The 26,768-nt window shown below is 28.0% G+C and overlaps 2 protein-coding genes across 2 annotated transcripts in view; one reads left to right on the top strand and one right to left on the bottom strand.

Moving 5' to 3' along the window:
* LOC112687534 (5-hydroxytryptamine receptor 1D-like) overlaps positions 1-4,845 on the bottom strand; it is a 165,784-nt gene extending 160,939 nt beyond the window's left edge. Inside the window, exon 1 of the mRNA XM_025560278.1 lies at positions 4,544-4,845. The gene's annotated coding sequence lies outside the window, so the exon portion shown is untranslated. The remainder of the gene's footprint in view (positions 1-4,543) is intronic.
* Positions 1-26,768, top strand: part of LOC112687537 (phytanoyl-CoA dioxygenase, peroxisomal-like) — a 156,422-nt gene that overhangs the window by 129,449 nt on the left and 205 nt on the right. Inside the window, exons 3-8 of the mRNA XM_025560280.1 lie at positions 17,479-17,622; positions 18,766-18,940; positions 20,830-20,943; positions 25,595-25,750; positions 25,815-25,949; positions 26,561-26,701. Coding sequence (XP_025416065.1) covers positions 17,480-17,622; positions 18,766-18,940; positions 20,830-20,943; positions 25,595-25,750; positions 25,815-25,949; positions 26,561-26,701 — 864 coding nt within the window. The 5' untranslated portion in view covers position 17,479. The remainder of the gene's footprint in view (positions 1-17,478; positions 17,623-18,765; positions 18,941-20,829; positions 20,944-25,594; positions 25,751-25,814; positions 25,950-26,560; positions 26,702-26,768) is intronic.

The following is a 26,768-nucleotide window of genomic DNA, read 5'->3' as shown; positions in this document are numbered from 1 at the left end:
TTTTATTACTCACGCGACAACAAATTTACTTTTTTCTTTATTCTAGTCAAATAGACAATAATTATTTTTTAACTTTGTTTATGTATACTCATAATTCAATAGTGTAATTAACTAGAAATAACTAATTTAATATAATATTATGCTTTTAATGGAATAATCAATTACAGAATATTGAACATAAATATACTGTAACACAACAGCGATACCGAACACGTCATATATATAATACATATAATGTATTGTATTTTATTTACTCATTTAGAATTTATTACTTAATATAACTGGTATTTCAACATAAAAAAAAAACATTATCACATTTTCCGACAGCAAAGACATTTTAAAGCAGACATTTGAAAAATAATATAAATAAAATGATTATATGTTTAATGAATATTTTTTTATCCTATTCGAGTACATCTAAAAATAGAGATATTTTATTCGAAAAACAAATAAATCTATTAGGAAGTCGTTTTAAAATTCTCATGTATTAGGTATATTTCCTTCAATAAAAAATTATAAAATGCAACAGTATTTAAAAAATTCTGATGGTTCATACATTATTATCTTCTAACAAATTATAAATTTAAAAAAAGTAAATGTTCTTTCTGTAACGTAACTTAACAAATGGTTTTCGTTATTTTCAATTAAATTTCAAAAATAATCAACCTATAGAAAAATATAAATTTTTTACTATACCAAAATATTCATGTTAATAGTACAAATATACATATATGTTACAGTGTCTTGATCAGTAAATATTAATAATCACTGAGCAAATATTATATTTGTTTTACGAGTTTACAGCAAGAAAGATTTTCAAGAAAATCTTTGAAAACACTTTTTGTAACAATGATATTTTTTTAATTTTAACATTCAGCGAATCATTTTTCTGAAATTTTCTGAAAGGAACTTATTCTTATCGAAAAATAATTATCAACCATGAAATACAAGTGATGTGTATTTTTAATTTATGAAAATTAACTAACTGATATATTAACTTAAGCTGAAAAAATCAAGAAAATTTACAATAAAACTATCATAAATATACTTGAAGACTTTAGTATTATTTACAGTCCTATAAATAATTCAACGAAGCATACAATATTTGAATTATACAATTGTTACGTAACATTTAAAAACGCAATGCATTATATTTATTCGGTAAAAGATAACTGTTTTTGGGATTAATTTTGCTGTTCTTCCTAAAAATGTGAACAACTCTAAACATGCTCATTCGTACATAATACACGAATATTATGCGCACAATGAGTTGAAAAACTACAAATTAAAATAATTTATTATTTAGAAAAGTGCGTAAAATGTTTGAAGAAATTAAGAAGTACATTTAAGTAAAATCGCTATAGTTTTCCGAAAACTAAAAGTTATAAAAGGTGTATATATGCGTGTATGCGTACGTATGCATGCACCGAAGAGAGACAAAAAAATAATTATCATGCGTGGCTTGTAGTGCATTTAAATTACTCATTTTGAACGTACATTTCTCGTCTCGTATAAGGTTCGAGGGTTTCGTATCATAATAAAATGTTAATGTCCACATGCCACGGGTCAACACTGTTACGAGGAAAGAGGACCGAGATAGTTTCGGCGGCAGCGACTATATTACACAAAAACTCGGTAGTTGCGTAAGAGGCGATTTCTGCGATTTCTGCGTATTATTATCATTATTATCATTATTATTAATATTATTATTAAGATAAACACGTATGGACGATACGAGAAAACGCTGCGGTGGTATGTACATTCGAGTCGGGTCGGTGCTTGGACGTCAGTCAGTTTTGATGGCTCTTAAAATTCGTAACAAACTATGCGACCGTCGTACACGACTTTTAACGAGTCGTTAAACTTGCTGAATCGCCATGCGAACCCCACGTTATTGAACAATGTACCGGACTTTGGGTCAGTATTTTTGGGCGATACACGACCAGCCGGTCGGAAGGATCGTTTTATCTATCCCGATTTTCCTCGGGTTACACATAGTATACGAAATGGTATTTATTATATTTCACAGAGAAGAAAAAATTATCGATATAAATATTTATTATTAATTACGTATTCATTTTTTTTTTTTATTCTTTTGTTTATACTGAGCTACAAAAATGTTGTTATTATTTTCGGTTCCTGCCCTGATATAGCATTTTAAATGCCTGCGCCAATGAACGTTTACAATGACAGTAAATATATCAATTGTGTTTATTATAAAAATATTGATTTAACGTTTTTTGTGTTTTATTAAAATAACAAACATAAGTCATATGCGAAAATTTTCCTTTAACATTATACATTAAATAATAAATAACTATCCATAGTTTTATTTTTGCTGCATATAACTTTCCCTCAAAGTTTGTGTTAATTTATTAATTCAAGATATGCGAGTATGTAACTTAGTCAGCCATTTAGTAGGAATAATCGATATGATAATTATTCTTTAGTATAAATATTATTATTTGTATACTCAATATATATATATATGTATAATATATAACTGGTCCGTTGTCCGCATCACAACTCCATTAATCTTTCTGATATGAATCGGATCGAATGCGATTTCATACAGTTAGTGAGAAAAATTCTATACTTAAAATAAAATTAAAAATCAAGTTTAAGCGGAAGTTTAGCAACAAAAATATTGAAAAAACATAAAAAATTAATCTTTAATTTGATTTCACGGTAATAAAATTAAAAGAAGTATTAAATAATATTTTATCACTGAAAACTGTACGCTTTACACAACTCAATGTTAGCGCATGCCATTAGAAACATAAGACTACAAAAATTCATTAACAATATTCCAATTCATGTAGACATTTTTTTTAATATCTATTCTAAATAATCAAATGAACTTTTATACCTTGTTGATTAATCCTTTCAGACATTAAAACTTATCAATTAGAAATTTTTGAAAGCATGTTTTTCGCAAACATAGGTACAAAAGGTTTGAAAGTTGATGATTTATTTTCAAATCGTATAGATTAATTTTATTTCATCGTAAAGTAATTGTTTTTATTATATATATATAAGGTCAAAAGTTTTTAATAACACCCCAGTACTCTGAGATATATTCACCATTAGAGCATCCTATATTTTTCTTATACTTAAGGCTACTTTTACGGTACCTTTACATCAAAAAACTATTTTGTGTTGTAAACGCGAAAATCCGAATAATTGTTATCGCGTAATAACAACGTCCGATTTATTATCGTGCAACATTTGAATATGTGCTGAAGATTCCATTTAGATGCTTTTGTTTTTGTTTAATTTAATGTCAAATTTTCGATGCAAAGCGAGCTTGGTGCGGTTTACTTTTTATGATACGGTATATCCGTAGGAAAAGTTTGAAAAAATTTGGAAAAACTTTCAAATTCAAACAGAACACGTTATTTAATGAATCTCGTGATAATACTTTGCTTTAGAATCGTTCGTGAAGATAACTCTCGGTCATGATACTGTTAACCACTGGAAATTCGTTGTATCGATTAATATTTCCAACAAGTTCCCAAGTTATCGAAAACCTACAGTACACCGTTTTTGGTCACAATCAGGTCGCCGTTTTTCTTTTCTTTTAAAACACTCACGTGTTAATTGAACCAGATTTCTCCGTGGTTTTGTTTCCCTCTTCTGTCGCCCGAAACGACCAATTTTCTCCCTACACCTTCTACAGACCGGTCGCTACGGCGCAAGAAAGCGATTTTAACGAAACTGAAACGGTAAAATCAGACGAACGTCGATAGCGAATAGTAATAATCACTTTTATACGTTTTTACTGTTAATCCCATTAGCTCTTTTCGATTCTGTAATTGTTAATGTTTCTAACGAAGAACGGTGACCAATTGGAGAGGATCGGAAAACAACGAGCTGCCCTCCCAGTGGCGTATTCAGGATTCATTTCATGGGGTGTTTTTAAATTTAATAGACATATGGTAGATAGGGACACCCCCCCTCCCCGTATTACATTAATAAATACCATGTATTTATATAAATGAAAATGTCTATATTAAGACAGTATATGTAATATCTACAAGTTGTTAACAACGTTTATTCAAATTATACTGTAAGTTCGCAATTTGGTGAAATACCATAAAATACGGTCGATGGGGGGATGTTATGATATCCATATCACCCCACCCCATCCCTATACGTGGAGGATAAATCAGTGGCGTCTGCGGACTTCTTTCGGTCCTCCGGCAACAGCATATCGCAATATACGGCCATTGCGACCTAGTAGCCACGGGCGGATCCTGCATCTATTTACGGTCAGGGCACTTCGTAGAAGAAAATTATACAACACAGCTGATCATAGACGTACGTTAGATATGTCTCGGAGAGGCTTTTGACTCACCCCTCGAAAAAAATAATATGACGATATCGTATTAAGACTGTCAACATTTGTTTTGCCTATCAATTATGTAATTCTTCCGAATATATTTAATTTTTAAACATGATTTTTTTTCCAACGGAGATGGCACTCTCCCCCCAGTTCCCCCATGGATCCGCCCACGACCGTAACCCGTAGGCTGGTACCTACCGCGTACGACTGTGCGATGCGCGACGCGGCCGACGACTCCTTGCACGTGAAGTGGTAGATGTCACTGACGGCCGCCGTGGACAGAAAACGTGGTCACCGGTGTACGCGCGGGGACGGACGATCGGACGACGCGCCGGTACACACGCACACACGTTCATGGGATCACGTTTCGCAAACGCGCGCGCACACGATGGCTCGTAAAACGGACACACGCCCGCGCGCGCACACGTTGGCGCACGTTGGCTCCGGTGGCCGGCTACGAGCAGCAGTGGCAGCGGCGGCCGTGAGACGTCGGGACGACTGACGCGAGTCGACGGGACTAGTCCGACCGCCGCCGAACGTGCGCGCCACGTATCCCGCGGCGGCGGCGGCGGACAACAAGTGCTTCTTGACCGCGGGCGCTTGCGTGCGCGCCCCCCCCCCCCTGCCGTGAGGTGCGTTCGCGCGTACACCGGGCGTCGTTTCGGCCGTCATCGAATGAGACGCACGACCGGTGCTCGTGGCCGGGTGTCCGGCCACGGTCTCGGGTACCCGTCCGTTTCCTTCGGAACGGCGCCGGAAACGGTAATCGCGCGCGAGCCCTCCGGCCGACGATCACGTTCCACGTTTTTCGTCTGCAGCGGCTAACGTACATGTTTGAACGGAAACCCGTTGACGCGGTTCCAACGACCGCGCGGCGGACGAAACGTTTCCCCGAGCTGTTATTCTCCTTTGTGCGGGAAAATCGAAACCGGTTCGGTCGCTTCGTTTTTTGAGATTCCTGTTTACGTTTCGCGTACGGTGCAGTTGGTAATATTTTTGCATTTCTCATTTTTGCCTTCCAACGACGTTTCATCATGATTCATTAGCGTAAATATTCTGTGTGCCCGAAATTCGACTAAAACGGTTGGCGATCGTTTGAAAAGTTTAAAAGTTTCACTTCTTTCTTCGGAGGAGGTGAAGATCTTGAGAAATAATTTTGTTGATACGTTGCGGATAAATATTAAGAATCCATTTTCTTTGTTTCGTACAGTTTTTTGTATACTTATTAGAAAATTAACAATAAATAATAATAAGTATACAAATTATTAAATTATTAAATATAAAGAAAAACGTTTCGTATTAATTTAACATTTACCGATTAATCATAAACGCGTACACGTAGGATTTAAATTGATTCGTAAAAGACCGAAAAATAAAAAAAAACGATCTCGGACACGTCTTAAATGTACATCGTACGTTTCACCCATTAAACTTAGGATTGATCAGCGATCGGTCTTCGACCGTAACGCATATTACATCCTCATACGTTCTAGAAAATTCCAATAAATGTCGAAGAACGATATGTTTATTCGGAAATCCAATTATATCGAACATATTTTTGTGAGATGTGTAAACATCCAAGTGCTCCAAAGACATAAGACGCAATTATTTTTCTAAATATAATCGTACCGAGCCGAAAGGGTTGCTGTCCGTCTAGTAATAAATAATTCTAACGGAACGTCCTACAGTCAAGTAGTGACAACTCGAATCTCGTTACTCGAAAAAATTGACAGCTCAATTTTTTTTATTCCGCAAAAAATTCTCGTAGCACTCCTTGTTAACTCGAATGTAAAATTATGATAAACAGCTTAGTCAAAGTATATTATATCTGTTACATTTAGGTATTCTCGTAAACAGATTATGGTCTGTCTACGCAAATTTATAATAGAGATAATAAACGAGTAGATGGAAAATGATTATAAGTACATGCACAAATGAACATGTATAAGTTAATGTAAAAAACTCGTATAACCATGTACTGGTTAATATATGTCTACCTAGAGTCATGTATATTTTGTATGCTGTCTTATTATTTTTTTGATAACATGCATCAAAAATGAAAATTAAATCATAGCTGACAATGTTCATGTGGTTCATTAGCGAAGAAAAATAACCGGAAAAATCAAAAAGCCGTGAAAAAATTTAATATCCCACCAAATATGGTGGCAACATTTTTAAAAGAATAAAACGATATTTTGAAAATAATAGCAGACAATTAAGGTAACAATAAACTATCGATATCAGCCGAATATCCCAATATAAAGGTATGTTTATTCGAATGGTTTACTCCATGTAGAGATAAAATTATACCTATAAGTAAACCAATACTAAAAAAAAAAAAAAAAAAAAAAATATGTAAAATATTTCGCAATTCAATCTGAATATTCTAATTTTGAAGCAAGTAATGGATGATAAAAATTTGAAAAAATCGTCATAACGTAATTTTTCGTAAAATATGTAGCGAAAGTGCTTCTCTAAATGACTCTGAATGGTTTGGAAAATTGCCAAGTATCATAAAAGAAGATTCTCCAAATGATGTATTCAATATAGATGAGACAACATTGTTTTTCAAACGCTTACCCGATGGCATTTTTATTTTAAAAGGAAAAAATTGTTCCTGTTGCAAACAAAAAAAGGCACAGAAAACAATTCTTTTATGATTAAATATGTTTAATTTCGAAAAAATTAAACAAATTACAATCGGAAAATCAGCTAAACCACAATATTTTAAAGGAGTTAAGAGTTTACCATTAGATAAGGAGTCAAATAAAAATGTATGAATGATTGATGATTTGTTTAAAAATTTGCTAATATTATGTTTGATGACATTTCACTGTTTTTTTAATTTTTATTAACGATTTAAAATTCATTTCCATTATTTTTCTACTTTTTTCTTTTTGTCAATCCATTGAATCGAATGTGAATCAATCGAACGGTCAATAATTTTATGGCATTCATATTATATAGTTCTGATTGAACTGAAAACTTATAAAATGTTTAGATTTAAAAAAAAAATGTAATTATTTATAGAAATATGATTTTCCTAGACAATTATCTATTTGGACATATTTTCATTAAAAGACTGGAGTGATAATCACGATAAAGTTTTTTGTTGAAAAAACCATGAGTAATTTTTTAAAAATAAAAAAAAATTATTTACTTGTTTTTTACTTTAAAATTATATGAGTATATATATGAATGCTCTATTACATGTCATATATATCATAATAATTACAATATACAATGTGAAAGATAAACTCGCACATTGTTTCAAACGAAATATCATTAAACATTAAAACATTTTTTGAAACACAAAGTAATAATTCATTAAGAAATAACCAGCAAATATGTCTAATGAACAATCAAAATATTCACTCACATAAATGTTTACATAATTAAAAATTAACTTGTTTCAGTGCCAGTTTAATAGTTACATTTTTTTTCATTCTAGCCAAGTATATAATTTTCAACGTATTCGCAGTATTTAATTTTTAATTTTCTTGCCAAAATAAAATTTAAAACTACACAAGTTTAAAAATGTATGTAAATAATTATTCTGCTTTGGATTACAACTAACCTGTAGTATATACTCGTATTTCTGTATTTTTTACATATTTGTTATAATATTAATATCGATTATAAAGAGTGTGTGAATAACTTAAACAAATGAATAAATCATGAGTATCTTTAGAATTTAAAACAAACAGGTATTGAACAATAGTTAACAGTTATTTTGAATTTTTTTTTTTTTGTATTTTTTTATATCAAAACTTGTTATCTATAAACTAAAAAAATAATATAACTGAGAAAAACCATCGGCTTAGGTTTTGTGATATAGATACCTTACAGTTATCTCACAAGTTAAAGCAATAAATTGGATTAAAAGTCCGTAGGGGATTGAACTTGAACACAAACACAACCGAGGTGATCTTAAGAACCTTCGATCAACACCCGTAATAAATAAAAATAATACAAATCGAAAATTTGTTTCAACAAACGTTAAATATACATCTTCTAGTATGACATTTACACTATTAATTTTATTGATTGTGTTCTATAGTTGTTTCAACTAACTTGGAAAATAATATAGATTTAAAACTGAAAAAATCGTTTTCCCTCTTAGTTGATATAAATACCTATATATAGTTTAATTTACAACAAATAACATTAATTATTTTATATTTTTCTCGCAATAAAATTTCATTTGTTAACACGAAACTATTATTAAATCTATATTATTATGATGAAAAAATAATAATTAGGTTAATTTTTAACGGAAAAATGTTTTAATGTAAATACATATTCATTCGTTTTTTTTTTTTTTATCAATACTTGACTACTATCATAACCGCGGTGACTATGGTCATTGGATGAGAATTAAAATAATGTACAAATTATAATAATGAACTAAAATACTAATTATAAGTCGATAAGATAATTATATTAAATAATATTCAGAAGGATAGCGATGATGATGAATTTTATTGAGATGGCAATTGAGTTAGGTTTCTGGTTGAGTTCTGTAGCCAGTAATTCCGGAATAATAGTTTTTTCTCTCACATTTATTTATATTCATGCGTTAGCTACTTTAATAAATGCAATTTATTTGAAATTGAGTACGTTAATAATTATATTTCATATTGAAATTATAATTTATAATAAAATTAAATTAAAATGTCGTTAATACTTGTAAATTAATATGTATGAAAATAGTTAAATAGTCGCGATTTTATAGATTTTGTACACCAAATTTTGATATATGAGTACCTGATGATGAATTATTAATTCAAAACCCATTGTAGATAACAAATATAATAAGAATCCAGGCATTTATGTATTTATTAATTTATTTATTTATTTATATATTATAATTTTATTTCATATCATAAATGCATTACATAATAACACGTGTTTTTAAATTATAAATACATAGCTATTATTATATTATATTCATGTTTTTCAAACGAAACCAACTAATATAGTTGTAGCAAAACTATGGGTCAACTATATTTACTAATAAATTTATAAATCCCTCTTTAATTTTATTCATCAAATCCTCATAAAATCTATAACCTTAAAATAACAACTTTAAGGTGACTTTTACTACATAATAAACAAATAATAGATCAATATACCCACCCTTACTATAGCAGAATTTATAAATAACAATAACAAAATATAAGAAAATGTATATTTATTAATCTCTAACTATAGCTGACTAAATTCCAGTTAATATAAATATTTTAAATACTTGAAATGAGTTTAAAAATATAAAATAAAATAATTAAAAAATATATATAGAAAGTTTATTGAAAAAATTATATTGCTTTCATTAATATAATACTGTTTGGTATTAGATACATTGTTTTTAAAAAAATATTACATATTCAACTGAAATTTAACTTTATTTATTTTATTAAACGTTATGAGGTATGAATTATTCTGAAAAAAAAAATTAAATAAGTAAATAAATATGCGTTATTTAAATATAAATGCAAACGAGATAAAATATTTTAAAATCTTATCGTTGTAATTTTTAATAAAAAGGTAACCATCGATTTCAAAAGTTCTTGAATTATACATTCACAAACTGATAAACTAATTTTAACTTATGAACAATTAAATATAATAATATTTCAATATAACCTACATGATTTTAAATTTAAACATATATTTAATCGATTCAATTCATCTACTAGAAGTAATAATCTTAGCGTAAAAGTTATTATCTATTCAAAAATCTATAGCTTTGGTGCATTTAGATAAGCACGAAACCCTAAAAAAAAGTTTTCAGCAATTAATTTAATTTCAAAATATTTTGAAAGATTTTTGTTATTATTATTTTATGAAATATTACATTTTAAATTCATTTACAGCTATGTATATATTAAATACGCTGAAAATTTCAATATTTTCTCAATTATATTACAACGGCAAAGATTAAATGCTGACAACATGCCAACCCATTTTAAGCCTTTCAGTGAGCTATGCAATTTCAACAATAATAACTTTAGTTCATCTTAGATATTATTTAAGGAGATGAAGTTATAAAATGTTTTATTTTTGAGAAGAATTGTAGAAAGAATTGTTTACTTTTAAGCAAGTATAATATTAAAATTTAATTTTAACACAACTCATTAAAATAAATTATTTGTTTTTAACTAAAACAATTACTAATACATATAATCAATAAAAATAAATACAATTTTTTTTTATTTGAGATTAATTATGCAAAATAAACTTAATTTCAAATTATATATTTCATATTTAATGTGCAAATAACATACTTTTCATCCTCTTTGTGTGTATTTGTCCATCTAAAAATCTGTTATGATAATCAATACCGTTAATTTAAAAACAATTTATTATTATATCATATTAAACTTAAAATGCGTAGAAATGTATTAATTAGTATAAACTAAATAACCTCATTCATAAAAAAATAGAAAAATAAATTATATAGAAATAATCGTACTTCGTTTTTAATCATTCATCGTTTCATTTTTTTTTTTACATTTATGTTTTTACCTAAAAATTTGATATTTTTGAAAAGTAGCTTTTTCCACACCAGCTTGTGTTCCAATGTATTTACACCAAAAGTTTGAAATAAATCAATCAAATAAAATAAAAGTATAAAATGTTAACAATTTCTTTGAATTGCTTTCCAACTTATGTACAAAAAATACAATTATTGATGACTTTTTAAATCAAAACCGATTGTACATTTTTGCACATAATATACAATATTATTCCAGACAAGAAAATTTATTCAATGTTTTTAATTTATATTGATATTATATCATTAAAAATATTTAATAGTTTTTCATTAATTATGTATGTAATAAATAATATTTTGTCATCATTGATCGATACAAACGTTTAATGTATAAAATAAATAATGAATAGTGTTTTGAAAACTGAAATGTATTTTTCTGCAACATGATAATACATCAAGGGAAGGTCCATGTTCAATTTGTTGCTACAACACCATAATTACATATATCAAATAAAGAAAACAATTTGTTTATAGTTCTATTATAAATTATATAAATTTTATTTTTTATATTATAATTTAAATAGTCTAAGTTTATTGAAATATAAAATACAGTAAAAAGTCAATCAATTTGACTATAATCGGGAAAAACCTGATCAAACCCGACTAGTTTAACCTTATTAACTCTAATTGTAGGTCTGTATTTTTTGATAACGTATATTCATCTATAGTTATCAATTCAATGTTTCATCCTGATTTAAAAAAAAGAAAAATATTATTTAAAAACTAAAACGTTTGAACATATATTGTGAAAATAATACGACGTACAAAATATAACTATTGACATAAAAAAAAACTCAAGGGGAAGAGCGAACCCTCTTCACCTCCCCCCTAAAAACCACCATTGGTTCCCAGTACTTCTTATTTCGTGTTTTAATAGAATGCTAAGAATTTTGTGAGCATATTATACATTTTTTTAGCTTTCACCTGTCTTTCATCAGTAAAAAAATAATTTTTTTTTATATTCTAAAAGCTATGGAAATATGTTTATAGTAAGAAAAAAAATTTTAATTTATCACACAAGTATTGTAATAATGTGTATAACAAAAGAAATTATTTTTCAAAATGCAGTACACTTTATATTTTAATAGATTTTTTTAATAAAAAAAACATTAGACATTTTACAAAGTGTTATGTTCGCCATCATGTTATTCTCCAAAAATACGAAGAACACGGACATAATGTAATTGTCTGAAAAATATGATTGAAGCAATAACCTAATCCTTGATATTTGTTTGCTCACGTATATTTTTGCGGTGAAATCTTTTAGAAATAATTAATAGTCAACTCACTCATAATTGCACTATTCCATGTGAAGAGATGCGATGGAATGTCATCTCACCATATTTTTAATCAATGTACTATTTCATCCACTCGTTAAGCACTTTATCAAAATATATCGTTCCTCAAAATTAAATTGTGTATATTTGTAGACGATCTTTAGATGCACCAATTTCGTATTCCAAATTAGAATTGCTATATATTTTCCTCGCGGATGTTCTCCTCGTTTTCATGAGTTAGAAGAATCGAAAAATGATAATGCTTTCCTTCGTCAATGTTTCGTATACTTAAATACTATACATGCATTAAAGCGTACGTTTTTTTAACCACAACAATGACGACTCATGACTAGTACTAATACTTATATACACCTTTGTTTGAAGATTTCCGCTACGACCAACAAGAAGACGCTGAAAAATTAAATATATCTGAAAGGAAACAATAGTCAATGGAATTTGGCACGGAGCTTAAGCTTTTATTTCAATACGATTTCATTTGAAAATGCTTAAGGAGATTTTTAAATAAAACAAAAGAGAACATTGGAATATGATAAATACTATTCATTCTTAGTACAGTGCAAAATACATGGAATATGAAAAAAAAATAAACATAAATCACACTCATATTTTACAAAAAATATTCAACCATTTCATTTGTGTTGTATAAAAATCAAAATATATTACATTCCTACGTACCAATAGAACTTTTTTGACAAAAATATATTATTTTTAAGCATGTTAACGTGAAATTATATCGTTTTGAGAAAATCGTTATTCGTTAAACTTTAAAAAACATGCTTATCGGTTTCTTCGTCCAAAAATCCAATTCCGATATGTTACCATCGTCCAATACATAAAAAATATCATATTCGAGTAACCCTCTAGCCGTTTAGTAAATCATAAATAATTAAGTAACTATAATAATTGAATAATAAAATATTATAATATAGGTAATATTATTTGAATGAGTGATATATTTTAATAGATCATAATAAATAATAATGCTAATTCGTATAAAAACTACTAGGTAGCAGGTACACGTAGAGGGCGCGTAATTATCATAATACGGCACTGCGACAGCGACGAGGTGACGATTACGAAATACAACCGTTGCGTCCCAGTGTCCACTTTAAGAGACACGTACAAAACATACCATAAAATAAGTTTGAGCGGATAAGTAGAGTTTCGAAACATTTCGGTAGTTGTTGTCAAACGAGAAGAAAAAATAGGTATTATCATTATCGGTTATTGATCAACGAAAATTTATATATACGAGTATACCATTTCGATAAATTAATAACTACGTAACAATATTGGATGAAAATGTATATATTTCTGATAATTCAAATCCTAAATCATTTTTAGCGCTTTTTATTCGGATTCTACAGTACTTTTTCTATAAGCTCGATATATAATTGACTAAAACACATCATCGCAGCAATTGCAATAAATATAATAATTTAGTGTCTCTTAAAGAGATCACTGAGTCTGAATAGGATAATATATTACGGTTAGTTGACCCCACGAATTCCACGTACATTTTTTATAATACATACATATACATACTGTATGATCTCATTCATTAATTTTGCAAATTTATGAGTCTACAAATTAAACTTGGAGATTTGATTTCACGTACAACATGCGTTTGGTCCTAAACCCATCACGGATTTTTTTAACTGGGGTTGAATGGAGTTTATTAGAGAACATGGTTAGTGTTCCATAATGTTACTTGTCCCAACAAACTTGTAATAATACATTACCTAATGTAACTGATTTACTACATGTTTATTTTATGAACATCTCTGTGTTGACATGTTATTTTTAAGAACTTTTACAGTACTTAGAGTTTGCAATCTATAACGCATTATTTTTTTATTTGATTGATTTTTAGAAATGATTTAAAAAAAACATTTAATTGAAAATTATTTGATAAATCAACATAATTAGGAAAACTACGTAAATTGTACAAAAATAGTTAAATATTCAAATATTATAATACGGCAGTCAATATTTACTGTCAATAATTCAATAGTTTTTAAACTATATAATAATCATCAGACAGTATAAATAAAACAAAGTTGGAAAAAAAATAAATAAAAAAAGAAAACGAACAACTTATAGCATAGGTATAATTGTCACATTTCACTTTACGCTAGATAATACATATTTTATGGAATCACAAAAAAAATCCTACTTAAAAAACACTTTAAAATGAAGTACGATTTGCTGCATATAGTATACTTGCCAAATTTTAAATATTCATTAAATTATATATCTTATAAAAAGATTTTGACCGTTTAAGTTGTACCTAAATATCTTTTAATTTAATTGCTAGTATTATGTGCGTAACGACCTTCAATTCAATATTTAACTGTCGCTCACTGGCCAGCATCTTTAGAGATAAATAATTATCTGACATAGTTATGTAATGAAAACGAGTTTTGTGTGACAAATTTAGAAAACGGCAACCTCTTCTGCACTTCTTCAATTCCAAAATTATCGCCGTTAATTAAATTATAAAAAATTAAAGATAGTTTGATGTTACACAGCCATCTTAGATAAATTTGAATGTGTCTATGAATTATATACTTTATGTTTAACGTTATTGTTTCTCCATTATTTCTTAACATATTGTTACCATGTATTTATTTACCGCTGGTAGTTTGTATCAGTCAATTTATACAAGTATTTTATGATATCATCAGACATACGCGACTAAATTTTTGTCTAGTCAACAGACTAAGATTCTACAACATAGTCATTACTAATTAGTGACAATTTATATTTTCTTATTTATCAAATTAATTCACTTATAGTTACAGCACACTCATAAAATTATTCTGCATATACATTGCCGGTCAATTTATATTGTATTATTTATTTATTGTTTAAATATTATTATATTATCATTGTTACATTATTTATGACGTTATACAAACTGTAATAATGTGCATCATTCGATTGTAAAATACTGCACAAATATTTTATAATAATGTATGTTATATGATCTTAAACCATTTAAAAAAATAATAAATGACGGCTCTTTCAATACCCGTACGGACAACACACATCAAATAATAAAGGCCTAACCCTACAATACTCCAATGACATCATAAGTAGGTCAAATCTTGAAACGATCAATTCAAGATGCATTCAGCCTTATCCCTATATAACAGGGACACAATACCCTTTTTCGAGGCTCTTGATCTTGGCTAGATCTTTGATTCTTTGATCCTTCAACTCTTTGATTGAATTAAATATTTAAATAATTGAATCTTTGATTCTCTGATCTTTCTTTTCTATCTTGATCTTGGTTGTCAGTGCGTGCCCGGACCGTCTGATTAGTAAAGAAGTCTCCTGCGACAAGTAACCACCGTGTACGAATATTTAACTTTTATAAAAGTTAAATATTCGTACACGGTGGTGATAATTATATTTAATTCATTTGTTTGATTTGAGTCTTCTGTGCGAGTGTTGAAAAGTGTCAACTGCATATCAATTCTTGCGTTTGACTCATTCTAACCTCATTGCACTCCTGCGATAGTTGTAAACATAGGCGAAACTAGACACTTTTATTAGGTCAGGCTAAATGAAAAATATAAAAAGTATTATTACGTAAAATTAACTATTATTTCCTATAATATAATTATAAAAATAAACGTCAAATGTCTAAATTAAACAATAACTAATAAAACCGATTATTCGAATATATAGAATAGACTTATTATGTTTAATTATAAACCTTATTTTTACCAATTGCATCTATATACTATATTATATTATAGTATTATATGAAATGTACAAATGTGTACGTTTACGTGTATAAATATATTATTTATTATGCCTAAATAATTATTAAAATATATAATATATACATAATTTTAGTATTAAGTCAGGCCATGGCCTGACCCTTAGTTTCACCTATAGTTGTAAATGCACAGCTCCTCTACAATCGAATAACTATTACAATACAAGTAAGTGCTTTTTTATTTGGCTTGCCAGTCTATCCAGTTGCCCCGATCGGCTCTCGAACCTTTTTAACCCGAAAGCCTACCCTTAAATAAGGAGGAAGGTAATCAACCCATAATGCATTATACATAAATACATACTATACACCATATCACCCAACCCTTTATAAGTTTTCCCTTTTATTTTTTATTTTGTCTTTTCGGGTTATTACAAAACATTGCACCTAATTTTAAATTAATAATTATTATGTACCCGGCTTAATTCCAGTCAAGCACATGCGAACCCTCCCTTGGCTGGACCGATTAATTTCCTGGTAGAAGAAAAAATATCGACCTCATATTCCTAGAATTTCCTAATTCTTCATTTACAATTTGCTTTTACTCTAATTAGCACCGGGATTATTTGGCGCATTTCTTTTCCACACCCACCCAAGCAATGTATATTTTCCTAATGAGAATTTTAATAATAAATTATGTATAAATATGTCTTTTAAATATATTTAAAAGAAAATTGATTATAATTGAGTATCAAAAAAAAAAAAAATTTAACTTTTCATTGAAAAATTATTGTATTATTGAAATGTAGTTAACAAATTAACATTATAATTTTACAACAGGATTTCATAACATAATTTTAGACATTTAAAATATCTATATTTAAGGAATTGTTGTGAGTTTCAAAATCAATGTCTTAATCATCTATTTGCAAATAAATGATTACACAATTATACAATAATTATTATATTATGAATATTTATTAAAGTTATAAGTATGAAATTAAAGGTTTTGATTTTATGAAAACATAAATAATATCTTACTTTAAAATTAAAAATAGCTTATTACTTTGAAGCTAATCATGTGATATTATTATTTTATAAGTAATAATTGTATTTGTATAACATCTGCTGATCAAAAAATAAATAAATATAACTAAATAATTTATTTTATCTTATTAGAACATAATAACTACATATGTTATTTTTATCTTACACATACTTACTACAATAAAAATTGTAAATCAATACCAGAATATGAAGAATAAACACTTGAATTATATTATAAAGGTAATTTATTTAATTACCTTTTGAGAAATATGCATATAATACTGTACTCCTAATGCTCTTTTAATATTTTAATTTTTAAATGTGTTATTAAATAAAAGTAATAAATTATAATCTAAAAACTCAAGAAAATAAATAATAAAAATAACTTTGTAATAAGTAATTTTCATCTTAAAGAAATTATTAATGATAAATATTTACTAATGATTTGTACATTATTTACTATTATATACACATTTACTAATAATTCTATTTTATTCTCCTGCAGGATGATGGCAAATCAAAAACATTACAAGTATACACTTTCCTCGAACAATGGGCTCCTATCATCGGAACAAAGAGATTCTTTTGAAATTAATGGATATATAGTTATCAAGCATTTAATAAATGAAACGTTATTAGATCGATTCAAGTAATGTATAATACACTTAATTAACAACTCATTAAACCACAAAAATAAATAAACTTTACATGAAATATTAGATTATAATTTAAATATATATTTATTATTTTTATTTATATTTATATTATACTAACTGTAGTTCTTTCTTTATGTCATGTTTATCAATTTTATCAATTCATTCATTATGTTATTTATCTTACTGTAATGTACTTGAGCCTACGGGCATTTATTTAATAAATAAATAAATAAATAAATTAGTTATCACCAGTGCTTGGACTGGAAAAAATAAAGACTCTCGAACTTATACAAAATCATTTGTCTTGTATTAGTATCACACCTAAAGTTCATCACTATTATTATTACTATTTTCCTTTTTCTATTTCACAGACTTTAAATTCAAATAATAAATAAAAATTGTAGCAACAAATATGATAGATGTAAAATTATAAATCAAAAATGTGTTTAATTAATACAAAATTGATTAATAAATATTTTCTCACATCAAAAATATATTTTGGAAAAAAAAATGTTCACTGTCCCACCCTCGTTGAAATTATATTATTTATGGAGGTGCTCTAAAAATGTAATATCATAGCAGAGATAACTGAGAAGCTTCCCTTGAATATTGATTAGGAGTCAATAAATTTAAATGAATGATAATCAAAAATTTATAATTTTAAATTTAACACGACTTAAAACTGGCGTGTTCAACCCAAACGAAAAATGCGTATTAGAAGTTTCAAAGTTAAACAGTGAACTGTCATAAAAATATTCAGTATCTATACCTATATATCTTGAAACACATAGAAAACGGATAAGGTCATCAATGTCATTTTATTAAAACTATATTAAACACAATAATCTGAACTGTAAAATCGATTTTGATATTTATATATTATAGTTAAAAATATATTTACTGTTCAAATCCAATATTATTATTATTTGAATAAACAAAAAAAAGGTTATTATAGAATATATCCAATACTAGTATATAAATGGCCTGCATATATATGTGTAATATGTATACATGTATATTAACCTAAAATGTATGCCAAACTTAGAAAAAGGTTGAACCCACCTGACTTAAAACATAAACCACGTTATTAAAGTCATACCAAACACTTATCATTTCATATTTACTTTTTCTAATAGACAAAGATTCTCTGACATATGTGAAGATAAGATCAACCGAGGAGGAATAACTGTGATGAAAGATGTGTCATTGGCCAAACGAAACCAAGAAACCATTTCCAAAGAATTCAGTATCAATAAGATACAAGACATACTATGGGATGATGTTTTTGAACAATATTTTCTACACCCAACTGTAATAATTATTAATGTTTTAGAAAAAAAAATTTAAACCTTAATCGAATACTCGGATAATATAAATATTAGCAAATTGGTATGGTCATTAAACACAATATACCTTTAAAATAAGAATCCTCGTCAGCTACCTAATATACTTAACCAATAATGAATAACCCCAATTCATAAAACTCTACTTTAAGTATTGCTTTTTCTGGGTTAGCATAAAATGTATCCATTTGTATTCTTATTTGATAGTATTTTGTAACTTTGAAAGTATAGTGAGTATTCCAGTAAAGTGATAACCACTCAATTAATGCACTTAATTTACTTAAGTGGCCTAACTTTTTGAAATTAAAACTTTTAGGGGCTGAATTTTTGAAAGCAATTGGATATTCTAAAATAGTTATACTATAATTTCACCAACATCAGATGCAAATCGTCTACGTAGTTAAACGATCGTTTAAACTGCCGTAATTGCACAGGTTGCGAATCTGAGGCAACACTGAGTATAAATCGCAATAATAATGATTAAACTTACAACTTACGAAAAACATTTTTTTATCTGAAGAGCTATAAATGAAGACGTTTTAATAGCTTGTTATCTTCAAACCTAAAACAAATTTCGTTTGGATCATACGAGTATATATTTTTAATAAAAAAAGACTATTTATACCGATAAAAAGTTTTTTTTCTCTTTTACATCAAAAAATAATGTTGTTAAGTCCTATAATCTTAACTTATTTTCTGTACTGTTTTAATGGATATAAGAACATAAATACTCTCCTAATAATAACAAAAACAAAAACTAATATAAGGATTTTTTATACACACAGTGGTAAAATACAATGAATATAATACAAATGTATTAATAAAAAAAAGAATTATAGATTTACAGTTTGTACCAGATAAAAAAAAATAAGTATGTTAAAGGCATAATATAAGCACAAAAACATTTTACCGACGATTAAATAGCCTTGGGGTATAAGAAATATTCCTCTGGAATGTCTTAACAATATTTCATGCATATCATTTAAAATTAAATATAAGTACCAGGTACTAAGCTAAAAATTGCCACAACTAATATACCTGATATATTTCAATGGTTGCATGTATTATAACTATTCATTACTTTTATATTAATAATATTATTTTAAATGATTATTGTGCATAATATATTTTAGGAGGAATTTTTATGAAATCAATTAAAATTAATGAATTAATGTATTCATTTTTGAAACAATATAAAAATAATACATTTTCAAACAGCTTATTGATAATCCCAAAGCTAGCTTAAAATTTAAAAGTTATTATCGTAAATAATCTATTTTACCCAGTCAACACAAATAGAGTTTATTAAAGTTCATAGCATATTTTTTATTCATTAAGTATTAAAAATGATGAATCAATATTATTGTCATACAAAAAATTTCTTGATAAAAAGACTTAAGTCTAAATAATAAATAAAACAATATATTTATTAAGGACAGATCACTAAAAAAAATGTAATAAAAAATATTCGAATATTTATATAATTAATTTATGTTACCCGTTTAAAACAATATAAATTATTCAATTTATAAGTTGACGACTGTTTTAAATATATTCTGATTTTAACCTTTAAATTGTATTATTTATATATGCAAAGCAAATCGTTAGAAAGATATTTTTAAATAAATAAACAATCAAAGAACAATTTCTTAGATAAAATAAAAGAAATATGTAAAACCAAAACTTATACTTTCAAGACACTCAAATACCCAAAAAAAACTTAAAAATTCTTGTATTTTCAAAATATTTTTGATAGAATCCCGAAATCGTCATAATTCAATAAGGATATCTTTCTGTACTTAATAATATTCTGGTTTAATATCAAAGAATAAAAAATACATTATTGTGTCATTTTAGTTGCTCGATTATGTGCAGTGTGTTACTGGTAACAATATAATGGCTATGCATTCGATGTTAATAAACAAACCTCCAGACACGGGATCGATGACTTCGAGACATCCGATGCACCAAGTAAGATTATAAGAAATAGTTACATTATTTTCACTATTATTGATACGCACGTGGGTGTTAAACATACAAAAATATACTGCACAGTTACACTGGATGATCTGATATATTTTCAAAAACTTGACCTAACTAGTTGAACAGTTAAAATTGAGTTACGAATGAAAATGTTCGATAACTTCTCATCAGACTAGTTATTGAATTTCTTTCGTTACTCGTGAACTAGTTTGCTTTTCGCATGTTCTATCCCACACAGCATTTAACAATTGTAACAAGTGAAACAATATTTGTATATGATCGGAATTTAAATATTTAAAATAAAAACTTTACACAGCATTGAATATACTTTTAATTTTTCATGTTAGACCTGAAACATGTAATAAAAATGTTCTAAAACAAATATTTAAAAATTAACGAAAATTTAAAATTGTATAAATTTCTAATACTTAATTCAGTGTTTAAAATTGTGTAACCAAACGTAATTTACATACAAAACAAATACTACATGCATTTATTTTATAAAATACCCAAATGGGGAAGCTACGCGAATGAATAAATAGTTTTTGAAACAATGAGAGATCAAATTAAAAACAATTTTTTTAATTGATCGAATCACCTATCATATTTACTCTTTATTAATGTCATATTTATAGGGAGAGGGGGATATTCAAATCATCCTTCTATATTTATTTTTCTCTTCTGTAAATATTTATCAATCATAATATTACTTTATAAATCCTTGACAGTTTAAAAAAATATGATGGAAATATCCTAATATATTTTATTTAAAATTTTGTCATAGTTAAAAACATGTAAATTTAATGCTACTACTAGAATAATAGTGAGTATAGAAAAAATCCTAAAATACCACTGCTTTGAAGTTCAATAAATATTTTATAAGCTGTATAACTACTATAAATTAAATGATCTTTGTATATCCTATATCGAAAGTGATTTTAATACCAAATATTGTCTAACGAGAAAAATGCACACAAAGTTTTAATAGATTTCGTGATTGTTTTCATTTTCAACCTAACTGTATAGCACTGGGTATTATTTTTTCACAATTAATTTTTGTTCAAAAATTATATGATTCATTATTGATGTTAAACTTGATACAACTACTTTTCAACTGTACAAAATTTGTATTCAATTTTAGATACAATCAATTTGAAAAAAGTAATGCGTTTATATCTATTGAAAAAACAATTTTGAACTTACTCAGTATAATAAAATATTAAGGATAGTATTGGTGTTGTTTTTAAAACTTTGACTGTTTCAATAAAAAAATTCAATAAATAAAAAAAAAAAAAGATGAATAATAATTTGAAAATAAAGTAAATAATACGATATACAGAATGAAAAATGTCCCTATCCTGATTTTCACATAACCATTTTTAATTAATTACATTATTTAGTCGATCCGTACCTACACATAATAATATTCCAACTTTCAGTCGAATAAGCTACTGATGTATCATTCATCCCTCTTCTATCATGCAAAACTAAACATTTTATTGCGGCTTTTGTTTCCATTCAAGGCCCATACATATCTGTAACTATACGCTATTTCATTACACCCTGAATGAGAGTAGAGGATATAATAGAAAATCGGTATAGGAGTACCCGCTGGGTACAAAGCGCTTCGTAGAATAAGACATCAGCCCACATTCATACCTACATTCATCGTAGTATTCCGTACACTGTAATAATCCAAAAATACAAAGATAAAATAAAGGGGGGCAAGTGGTATACATAAATGGTAGTGAGATATGAATGTATTAAAGGGTTGTTACCTTCCTCTTTGTTTAAGGGAGGACTTTCAAGGTTGTGAAGGTTCGAAAGCCGATCAACGCAATTATATTCTGCTAAGCTAAATAAAGTAGTACTTACTTGTTTTACCGTAGACCTTCAGATATCGATGCGAGGTTGAAAAAAGAACAAATGCAGAATTTAATTGCACTAGAACCGGATACTCTTCAACACTTATACGAAGAACACAAGTCCAACAGATTAAAATCACAAGTCAAAATAAATCGCACGTATAAACTCTCTCGTTATTGTATGAACGGTGCGCATGCACAGACAACCAAAAAAAGTTGCATCATTGATCTTGCGATCGGTTCGCATGCACTGACGACCTAAGATCAAGAGCGCTGGGAAGGGTTGTATGTCCCTGTTATATAGGGACATGTAGCGGCATGGACCTTGAACCGGTCCTTTGGATATTAAAATGTCAATAGTATTTATTGTTCGACCCGTGTTGTTCGCGTGGGTATCAAAAATACCGTTATTTATTTATTTTAAATGGTTTAAAAATCATGTACATATGAATAGTATACATTATTATAAAATATTTGTGCCGTCTTTTATGAATACAATTGAATGATGCACATCATTACAACACTGAACAATACACACTCAATGAGAATTCATGTGGAAAATAATCGTAGATACGTTTATCAATCACTGCAATGATATCCGACTGAATGCTGTAAGGCGTAGAAAGGACTTTTTAAGCGTAGAGGAACAGTGATTATAGATAGAAATCAAATTCACATTTATTCGTTATTAGTTTTCTTCGTTTTAATAATCTACAGTGTTCGGATTGTTCACTTACAAATCGAACTCGTTCGTGTTCACGTTCATTGAATAAAAAAGGAACGAGTTTACGCACATGTTCATTTTTTTTTTTTTAATGTGAACGTGTTCGTTTACTTTTTTTTTTATTTTATATTTATGAAACATCATCAACCTGCATTCTGTAAAAATGGGAGCTTTACAAAATGTACTAGGTATATTTTAATTTATGTTTAAAACTTATACTTATACGTAATATGTATATTATTATAATAAATATTCATTATTTATATATATATTTTTAAATGGTAAATAAAATTGAACACCCTAAAATCATTCAGATTCATTAAAAATATAAACTTCTTACACGTTCTATTTGAAAAAAGCAAGTGGTGTTCGCGTGTCGTTCACAAAATATGAACGTAAACGCGTGAACGTGCGTTCACGAACAAAGTTTTTTCCTAACACTGATATTCAAAACCAACATACTGTATCAAAATATTATAATTAGTGCTTATTGTATTTTGCACCCAAACACCAGTATAGTATGTAAAATGAGTATAGTGTTCTAGATTGGTTTTCAAAGATAATTAGATTAGATCATATTTTTTTTTAATTTTCCGGTACATTATTTCACGTGTATAATACCCATTGAATAATTATAATTATACTAATGATTTTCATGAACGTAAAAATAAATAGGACGACCTAAGTCTCGTTACCCTCGGCTACACTATTGATTTAACGTAAAGGCCTAAACACGGATTCATTTATAGTACAAAATAGACACACACGGCTATTATATTTCATACCATTTCATGTGGATTTATATCATAAGCATGACTAATATCGACCTGCAGCGGCAGGATATGTACAGTTTCCGACAAAATTAAAATAATGATTTCCGCCAATTTACCAACTAAGGTAAAATTATTATAAAATATTTCATATTTTTGGAGAAAAAAAGAAACTTTTCATGTTTCATAAGTCATAACACACACACACACACACATGTAAATATATACAGTCGAGTCGCAATAACTCGAAGTTGAAGGGGGGTTAAAAATTCACTTCGAGTATTATTCGAGATGCCTAACTAGAGTTTATCAAGTGTAAATCAAAACTTCGAGTTATGCAATGAAATATGGTATAATTTGAACATTTTATGATAAAAATCGTTATTACACTCGTAAATAAATGTATATAAATGTTATAAAGTAACTAAAATAGATACAATGGTATTATAAGTATGTTCATAAGTATTATTTATTAAATACAATATAAAAATAATTTGTTATTCATTTTTGGATTTTGGGCTGTTTGTTGACAAAATATTCTAATATGCTTAGCTTTGAATAAAAAAGTATCCATAAAACAGCAATGGCTTTAACTTTTTTACGATTCATTCTAACAAAGTATTAACTCATAAATTAATTGATACAAATTTACCTAAATTAATAAATTATATAAATATTCTTACTTGTGTAGATAGTAATCAACTTTTTAAATATAATACTTTTAAATTTTTTTTAATTAATAACAATTATACTATGTAAATACGCACAAAATCTCACACTGTTGTATTCCAAATAAAATATTTTATATTGTACTGAACTTATTAAGTAAGTATAATATTAAAACGATGATAGAGAAGCTTTTGTTGTCATGTATATTGTGTTATTGAAACAGTTTAACTTATGAATTAAATAGAAGGAACGTTTTTTAAACGAAAAACGCATAGATGTGGCATCTATGGGTCATCCGGTCGAAAAACGTCTGGCCAAACTTGACCCGCCAAAACGCATGGTGTGGCAAGGCTTTTAGTGCACAATTCTTGCGTGCATATATTGTGTTCTTTTAGTACACTCACAGCCTTGGTCATAATCCATCTTGCATTAGAATCCGATTGATCATCGCCTTCCGAAAACTGCATGAGCAACACAGACTGTTGCCATAGACACACGATATGATATTATGTATATATAATACATCTGTTGCCTGTCTTGTTCTCTTCGCTCAACGTATTATTTGATAATTTTCCTTGTCATTCATTTTTTGTCTTTTCTTTTAACCACAGGATTTACATTACTTTGCCTTTCGTCCAGCTGACAGAATTGTGGCTGCGTGGACAGCCATGCAAACGGTCACCAGGGCCAATGGGTGTCTATTTGTGTTACCGGGTTCTCACGTTAACCCTGGTAAACTTCTTCCACACGAATATCCAAAATGGAAAGTAAGATTAACCTAACAACCACAAAATATAGCCATAATTTCACGTATACTTTTGCACGTAAAAGGGAGGCGTGAACAAAGGATTTCATGGGATTGAAGGATACGATCAATATCAAAAAGAGTATTTGAATATGGAACCCGGTGATACGGTACTCTTTCATTCGTTATTAATACATGGATCAGGACCGAATATGTCAAATGTGTGTATGATTGTATATTTAATAAATAATTATGTTCATATTAATAACAAAAACATTGTGTACGCTGAAATGTTTATAAATAATGGAAAAAAAAAATTATTATTATAATTGTATCAATCAGTTACCTCCATTATTTGTGTATTTTAAGGCTAGTCACTGACATGCAATTTTCAGTTGCGCAACAGTTTAATCGCATTAGTGACTTTCACAGCATTAAATAACGATAAGCTCACGTGCAACCAATCAGTTTGACCAACTAATTAGTTAATGTTTTGTTATTAATCATTTGATTACACGATAATATCCTTTGTATCATAGTGATCATAGTGTGACAGAATAGTTTACTTCTATAGTGAGCTCGGTTATGATCAAATTGTCTTGCAACTATTGCGCACCTGAAAATTGCATTTCACCGACTAGCCTAATTCTTCAATATAAAGGTACTTTTACTTGTACAATTTAAATCCTTGAAATGTAGTTTTATTCGTATATTTGAAAATAAATTTTTCAAATTAACTGAAAAGATATGATATACTCTCAAAATATAATTTTTTTTTCTTTTAATAAACAATCATATGCGTTGGTGAATTTTGATTTTATGTTAAACAAAGGAAACGAGAAAAGCAATCTCTTGTCATTTTGCATCCTGCGAATGCCAGTACATAGATGTTACTGGTACGTCTCAGCAAAACATCGCGTCCGAAGTCAGAGAAATAGCGCGTAATAGAGGGTTCGAGGACATGGACTTCAAAGTAATATTATAATGTATAAAATAAAAACATTACAATAGAAATTAAAAAAAAATCATAAATACTTTTG

Source organism: Sipha flava, unplaced genomic scaffold (assembly GCF_003268045.1).
Source record: "Sipha flava isolate LNK unplaced genomic scaffold, YSA_version1 356_pilon_pilon, whole genome shotgun sequence".
Taxonomy (NCBI): Eukaryota; Metazoa; Arthropoda; class Insecta; order Hemiptera; family Aphididae; genus Sipha; species Sipha flava.
This window is presented reverse-complemented; position numbering and strand designations above follow the sequence as displayed.